An 8,091-nucleotide genomic window follows, 5' to 3' on the forward strand; every position below is an offset into this window, starting at 1 on the left:
CCCCAGTCTGACGCTGCTTGTGAATCCGGGAGAGAAGGGGGCAAGTATATGATTTGCATGCAAGCAGTCAAGTTCCGACTGAACTGTATCCAACCTCTATCAATGGAAGTGTATTGGGAAGGCTGCATACAGTTCAGTTAGTATGTGGCTGGAAGTATGCAAGTCGCATACTTGCAGTCATGACCACTCAAAGTGGGCACCAGAGAATCCTCACAGTGTGCATTGTGCAATCTAAATGTAATTTTTTGTGCAATGTAAATGTAATTTTTTCCACACAGAGCTGACCTGAAAATCGCCCAAGTACACTAACAAATAGGCTACAATAAGTCCACGGGCATGCAGGATTTATCAACATAACAACAGACTCGAGTTCTTTACTGTAAGAGCAGTGAGACTATGGAACTCTCTGCCGTATGATGTTGTAATGAGTGATTCATTACTAAAATTTAAGAGGGGACTGGATGCCTTTCTTGAAAAGTATAATGTTACAGGGAATATACACTAGATTCCTTGTTAGAGTGTTGATCCAGGGAACTAGTCTGATTTCCGTATGTGGAGTCGGGAAGGAACTTTTTCCCCAAGGTAGAGCTTACTCTTTGCCACATGGGTTTTTTTGTTGCTTTCCTCTGGATCAACATGTTAGGGCATGTTAGGCTATAGGTTGAACTAGATGGACTTAAAGTCTTCCTTTAACCTTAATAACTATGTTACTATGTAAATAAAAGGTTTGGCTATAGTGGCGCTATTAACACTGATTAAATTGATACCTTTGTTGAAGCAGTCTGATCAGTGCCTCTTTTCTAACCATGCTTTAGGTTTTCTTTGGATAACGTCTTCTGTGCATTGGGGTGGTCTGGGGGAGGTTGGGTCTTCTTCTGTACCTCCACCTGCCTCCTGGGCTTCTACAGGCTCCCGATTATTCAGTTTTAACATGTAATTTTGGATGCTGAGTTTTTTAATGGTTTCACAATAAAGTTTTTTTTTTATCTTTGGACGGTTGTGCCGGATGTCCTCTTTAATTATTCAATGATCTGCCTCCGCTTTGAAAATTTGCGCTGTCATCATTGGGTGGGCAGCATGTGCTCAGTGTGACATTCCTCACCTGGTCTTCGGGATCTCGGGTCCGATCTTGATCTGTGCATGCGCCGAGTCCGGCAACATTTTATTGAAGACTAGACATTGAATCTCATAGTGTATAAGTGCCGCCCACCCAATGATGGTGATGACGCAAAGTTTCATAACAAAATCAGGTCCATGAATAATCAGTGACTGTAGAAACACAGAAGGCAAGGGGAGGGTCCGGTGCAGAAGACCCAACCCCCCCCAGATTCACAGAAGACATCGTCAGGAAAAAACTTAAGGCCAGAATGGGAATTGCATGGGAATGCAATCTGAGGTGAATCTCCACAGCATAAATGAATAGGCTGTGGAAGTCAAGTCTTCAGCATCTCTCAGTTTACACTTTGCTCAGCAACGTGTTCATGATGAGTTCTTCCACAATGCTGATACCTGTAGAAAATCTGCTGCTGGCATGTCCGATGTGCGTGGACACACAGCAGACCTAATCCTGCCATACGCACCATGTTCCTTGGAGGCTAGCCAGGGAGTTTTTATCTTACCCCTTTTTTCATCAACCTCTTTTCCCCCATTTGTTCATGCCACTTTCCCAGTAGTTTTTCATTACTTTATGTTTGCACCATCATTTTCTTGGGGAAAATTGACAGTCCCACAAACTATAACCTGGGCCTACATGGCAACGTGCTGCCTCACAAAAAACGTTTGTGCAACTTGTGTGTGACATGCTATCGCTCCACCATTTCGTAGCCGGGACTCTGCCATCTATTATATAATTGTCTAAGGGTCACTTCTGTCTTTCTGTCTGTCTGTCTTTCTTTCTGTCACGGATATTCATTGGTCACGGCCTCTGTCTGTCATGGAATCCAAGTCGCTGATTGGTCTCGTCAGCTGCCTATCATGGCTGCCGCGAACAATCAGCGACAGGCACAGTCCGATTAGTCCCTCCCTACTCCCCTGCAGTCAGTGCCCGGCGCCCGCTCCATACTCCCCGCAGTCACGGCTCACACAGGGTTAATGCCAGCGGTAACGGACCGCGTTATGCCGCGGGTAACTCACTCCGTTACCGCCGCTATTAACCCTGTGTGACCAAGTTTTTACTATTGATGCTGCCTCAATAGTAAAAACATCTAATGTTAAATATAATAATAAAAATATAAAAAATCATTATATACTCACCTCGGGCCGCCTTTCCCGCTCCTCGCGACGCTCCAGTGACCGTTCCATGCAAGCGGAGGTTCCGGTGCTAAGGATGTTGTGCGACAAGAATCTGCCATGTGACCGCGACGTCATCACAGGTCCTGCGCGCCTGCGCGAGAAGGACCTGTCATGACGTCACGATCATGTGACCGCGACACGGTCATGTGACCGCGACGTAATCACACCCTGGGACTGGAAGCTGCTGACAGCACCGCACACAAGCGACAGAACTACAAGGATACCCTCGGAAGGTGAGTATATGTTTATTTTTTAACCTGTGACATACATGGCTGGGCAATATACTACGTAGCTGGGCAATATACTACGTGACTGGCCAATATACTACGTGGCTCTGTGCTGTATACTACGTCGCTGTGCAATATACTACGTGGCTCTGTGCTGTATACTACGTCACTGGGCAATATACTACGTAACTGGGCAATATACTACGTGGCTCTGTGCTGTATACTACGTCGCTGTGCAATATACTACGTGGCTCTGTGCTGTATACTATGTCGCTGTGCAATATACTACGTGGCTCTGTGCTGTATACTACGTCGCTGTGCAATATACTACGTGGCTCTGTGCTGTATGCTACGTAACTGGGCAAAATACCACGTGGCTGGGCAATATACTACGTCACTGGGCAATATACTACGTGGCTGGGCAATATACTACGTAACTGGGCAATATACTATGTGGCTGGGCAATATACTACGTAACTGGGCAATATACTACGTGGCTGGGCAATATACTACGTCACTGGGCAATATACTACGTAACTGGGCAATATACTACGTAACTGGGCAAAATACCACGTGGCTGGGCAATATACTACGTAACTGGGCAATATACTACGTGGCTGGGCAATATACTACGTCACTGGGCAATATACTACATAACTGGGCAATATACTACGTAACTGGGCAATATACTACGTGGCTCTGTGCTGTATACTACGTCACTGGGCAATATACTATGTAGCTGGGCAATATACTACGTAACTGGGCAATATACTACGTGGCTGGGCAATATACTACGTGGGCTGTGCAGTGTACTACGTGGGCTGTGCAATATACTACGTGGACATACATATTCTAGAATACCCGATGCGTTAGAATCGGGCCACCATCTAGTATAAAATAAATGGCCGAATCGCACAGGCGTCACATACAAGCTGCGTGTGACTTGTACAGACGTTTATGGTTCGTTGCGTGCGACTTGGGACAGAAAATCCAGCACATTTGTGACTGAGTCGCAGGCGATACCATAGCAATTCCTGACATGCCACACTACATGTGTCGCGGCGTCCCATGTTCTCCTCGGGAGGGTCACTGTCATTCCTCCTGCTAGGATGTGTCCTGACTACCATACATTTCTCCTGTGTAAACCCAATGCCACAAGGGTGTCTGGCTCCATGACTGAATTAATGGCAGCTCTTTATTCCTATGCTGCTTCTCTGACTGCAGCAGCTTCTGTTGAGCTTTTCTCCCCTCACAGTTTAGTCCCCAAGCCCCCCACTAAATGCATAAGTGGCCGTTTTTGTTTGTAACACAACACTCCGACAGTATGTGAGAGGAGTACAGCGCAGCAGCACACAGCCCTGCTTTCCCGCCAGCCATTGTTCTGCAGCACACACGTGCCCGCCGGTTCTGACCCAGCCTTGGGCTGCGTCACGTGAGAACTTTTCCCAGTCTCGGCCAATGATATGAAGCAGTGACGCGGCCTCTGGGCTGGGTCGGCTATATAAAGGGGGCCGGGACCTTTTTCCCATTGTTCCTCTTGTGGAGACTGGCAGCCGGTACAGCTTGTGAGCCGCGCGTTCAGTGATAGGTGAGCACGGGGATGTCGGTGTGGCCGCGCTGGTTATGGCCGCAGGGGGTGTGATTGTGCTGAGCTGTTACTGTCCTGACCCTGGCATTGCTGGTCTCTGCAGCACACACCATGGCAGACAAACCAGATCTGGGAGAAATTGGCACATTTGACAAGTCCAAACTGAAGAAAACTGTGACCCAAGAGAAGAACCCGCTGCCTACAAAAGAGAGTAAGTAATCTGCTGGATGAATGGCTGCATCTGTTGTTCCCTGTTATCAGCTGTCACCTAAGCTTGGGAATGCCAAACAAATCTCTACCCCACATTCCTTAGGGTACTGTCACACAGTACCATTTTCATCGCTACGACGGTACGATCCGTGATGTTCCAGCAATATCCATACATATCATCACTGTGTCTGACACGCAGCAGCGATCAGGGATCCTGCTGAGAATCGTACGTCGTAGCAGATCGTTTGGCACTTTCTTTCGTCGCTGGATCTCCCGCTGTCATCGCTGGATCGTTGTGTGTGACAGCGATCCAGCGATGCGTTTGCTTGTAACCAGGGTAAACATCGGGTTACTAAGCGCAGGGCCGCGCTTAGTAACCTGATGTTTACCGTGGTTACCAGCGTAAAAGTAAAAAACAAACAGTACATACTTACATTCCGGTGTCTGTCCCCCGGCGTTCTGCTTCTCTGCACTGTGAGCGCCGGCCGGAAAGCGAGCACAGCGGTGACGTCACCGCTGTGCTTTCCGGCTGGCGCAGACACAATGGAGAGAAGCAGAACGCCGGGGGACAGACACCGGAATGTAAGTATGTACTGTTTGTTTTTTACTTTTACGCTGGTAACCACGGTAAACATCGGGTTACTAAGCGCGGCCCTGCACTTAGTAACCCGATGTTTACCCTGGTTACCCGGGGCCTTCGGCATCGTTGGTCGCTGGAGAGCTGTCTGTGTGACAGCTCCCCAGCGACCACACAACCACTTACCAACTATCACGGCCAGGTCGTATCGCTGGTCGTGATCGTTGGTAAATCGTATAGTGTGACAGTACCCTTACTGTCCCCATGAGCTGAGAGGTCTCCTCTAAAGGGTGCTGTACTTCTACCTTATATTAATCAGCTTTTTTTCCCTTTTTCCAGCCATTGAGCAAGAGAAACAAAACTGAATTGGTGATGGATGAATCTCAACACCCCACATAATGACTTGACACCAGTGTTGGAGGCTAAAATGCACTGTGAATGAAAAGGTTAATAACCAAACCTGTCGGACCAAGAAATGCCAAAAAAATTAAAGGGAATGTTGTGTCTGTCTTCCCTGTTCAGTGTTTGAATGGAATAAACAATTTTGTGCAATAATCTGAGTTTGCCGTTCATTCTATGCATGGTGGTAGGAGCTTGGGCTATGTACTCATTGAGCATTTGCAGAAAGGTTGGGTTTCTTCTGCACTAGGAAAGTGTTGGCAGGAAGAGCTTGGTATAAGATGTGTGGCTTTTGAATGGGTGGATCATTGAAGAGGTAACTGCCATCCTTCAGACTTAAACGAACCTGTCACCCCAAAATCCAAGATGAGGTGAGCCCACCGGCATCAGGGGCTTATCTACAGCATTCTGTAATGCTGTAGATAAGCCCCCGATGTATCCTGAAAGATGAGAAATAAAGGCTAGATTATACTCACCCAGGGGTGGTCTGATGGGCGTCGTGGTCCGGGGTCTCTTTTCTTCTTACGATGTCCTCTTGTCTTCACACTCCGGCGTGGGCGTACTGCAGTGTGCAGGCGCTGGGAAAGGTCAAAGACCCTGCCCCGGAGCATGAAGATAAGAGGACGTCATCGTAAGAAGATGGGAGGCCCTGGACCGTGACACCCATCAGATCTGACTGAACCGGGACCGCCCCTGGGTGAGTATAATCTAACCTTTCTCATTTTCGGGATACATCGGGGGCTTATCTACAGCATTACAGAATGATGGTGGGATTAGCTCATCTTCGATTTTTGGGATGACAGGTTCCCTTTAAAGGTCTTGTGTTTAAAAAAACAAAACACGTGTTGTGGTTAATGGTGGTCTGAATAGATGTGCTAATTTGCTTGGGTCAGGGCTTATTTGGCAAGGTATAGTGGTTTACTGAATAAGCTGTAGAGGATACCTGGAGCGCTCCCGATAATCAGCTGCATGTGATGTGGCTGACAGTCACGACACATGCATGGAGAGCCTGGTTGTGGGCTCTCATGCATGTGCTCTGACTGTCACCCAGCCACAACACAAGCAGCTGTGGAGCCGAAGAGCTAATTATTGGAGCGATCCAGGAAGCAAAGTTCCCTCTGCAGCTTATTCGGTTAACTACTATATCTTGCCAAATAGGTAGGGACCCGATCAATTTGCTCATCTCTAGTTCTGAGCCTGCACTTAGAGCCCTGCTGCTGGGAGGAAATTAATTTGGGTGGTGTAGGTTGTCATCGCTCTGTAAAGAGAGCAGCGGTTGTAACTGTGCCCCCTGGCACGGACTGACAGCAGCTTGGCTATAGTCAGCTGTCAGTCAGTGCCAGGGGGTGTAGTTACTGTTGCTCTCCTCACAGTGGCCACTGAACTGGTGCCACCTCTGTGACCGAAAGACACAGCTGGGGGGAGGAATCAAGTCAATTTCCTCCCAGTAGGTATGGCTTCAGATTGCTATTAAAGAGTTTGTCAATTACTAGGACAACCCCTTCTGAAACTAAATATTTGGCCCTGATAAAGTCTATACACTCTCCCCCCCCCCTGTGCTGGCTCAGTTTCTGCTGTCAGCACTTGCTCTCCCTGGAGCTGTGGTGCTGGTGCCCAATCAGCACTGGTGTCATGGTCTCCACCTTCAAACCAACTGAACATGAAGAGGAAGCCAGGAATTGGCTGATCCTGGACTTCCCCTTCATGTTCAGTATGTCCGAAGGTGCAGTGACACCCGCGCTGATTGGACATCGGCACCACAGCTCCAGGGAGAGTGAGTGCTGACACCATGGGAACGACACTGCACGGGGAGGTGAGTATAGACTTTATTTTATCAGGGCCAAATATTTGGCTTCAGAAGTGGTGGTCCTAGTAGTGGAGAACCTTTCTTGCCATCTGCAGGTTACTAGTGTTTTTCATGTGACCTGTTCCCTTTAAGAAAAACCAGGTTAAAAATCTACAATGGAAAAGTTTTGGGAGACTGCACTAGACTTCAGAAATGTCATTCTCTTTTGGTGCAGTTTTTTTACCATTGCAGTTTTGTTATGCATTTTCTCAATGTTTGAACAAGCGCCTATAAAGACTAGATGGCTTTAGCACACGGCTAATATGCTGTAAATTTTCCGTCCACATGCTGAAGGGCAGAATTTGTAAAGGACCTGTTGCTAGGGCAGAAGTGTTCAGTCTCGCAGTAATGTTTGTAAATCCATCACACTGTTAAAGATGATACTTTTTATTTCTTACTAATTTCATGGTAGTCAAACCAAAAAACGTGATTCCTTGGACCAGTGGGTATAAAATAAGAGGAAAATATTGGGGATGCTTGCCCTGATGCCAACGCTTCCTAAAATATGCAGTATCTTAATCTATGTGGTTTATGCTCTTTGCTACACATAGAGTTAATGCTGACAAATCTGTAAGATCAGTGGGAAAGTTATGTGAATGCACAGTCTTAGTTTGTGCTAATGGTGTAGGGCAGAAGAATAACTAATGTCTTTTGACATTCTACTACATAGCCGTACAGAGGCAAGTGTCTGATGCTGCCTGCAGTTAGGCTACGCTCACACTCTGTATCTGTAAGCCAAAACCAGGAATGGGTGATGTGTTTCTATTTCACTTTTCCTGATGGTTCCTCATCTGGTTTTGGCTTACAGATGCTGAACATCTGACCATGCCTTAAAAAGGGGTTGGTTGACTATAACTATATATATATATATATATATATATATATATATATATATATATATATATATTTTTTTTTTATTTTTTTAACATATCGGCTACACTTGTCCCTGAAA

At 46.8% G+C, this 8,091-nt stretch overlaps 1 protein-coding gene across 1 annotated transcript; it reads left to right on the forward strand.

Annotated features, from left to right (window-relative positions):
* The first annotated feature begins 3,969 nt into the window (after window positions 1-3,969).
* LOC143769515 (thymosin beta-10-like) lies at window positions 3,970-5,449 on the forward strand. Its single transcript, XM_077258184.1, has 3 exons — window positions 3,970-4,107; window positions 4,211-4,318; window positions 5,234-5,449. The coding sequence occupies exons 2-3, from the start codon at window positions 4,219-4,221 to the stop codon at window positions 5,257-5,259; spliced, it is 126 nt and encodes a 41-aa protein (XP_077114299.1). The 5' UTR covers window positions 3,970-4,107; window positions 4,211-4,218; the 3' UTR covers window positions 5,260-5,449.
* The last annotated feature ends 2,642 nt before the right edge of the window (window positions 5,450-8,091 follow it).

This window comes from Ranitomeya variabilis, chromosome 1 (genome assembly GCF_051348905.1).
Source record: "Ranitomeya variabilis isolate aRanVar5 chromosome 1, aRanVar5.hap1, whole genome shotgun sequence".
In the NCBI taxonomy this organism is placed as follows: Eukaryota; Metazoa; Chordata; class Amphibia; order Anura; family Dendrobatidae; genus Ranitomeya; species Ranitomeya variabilis.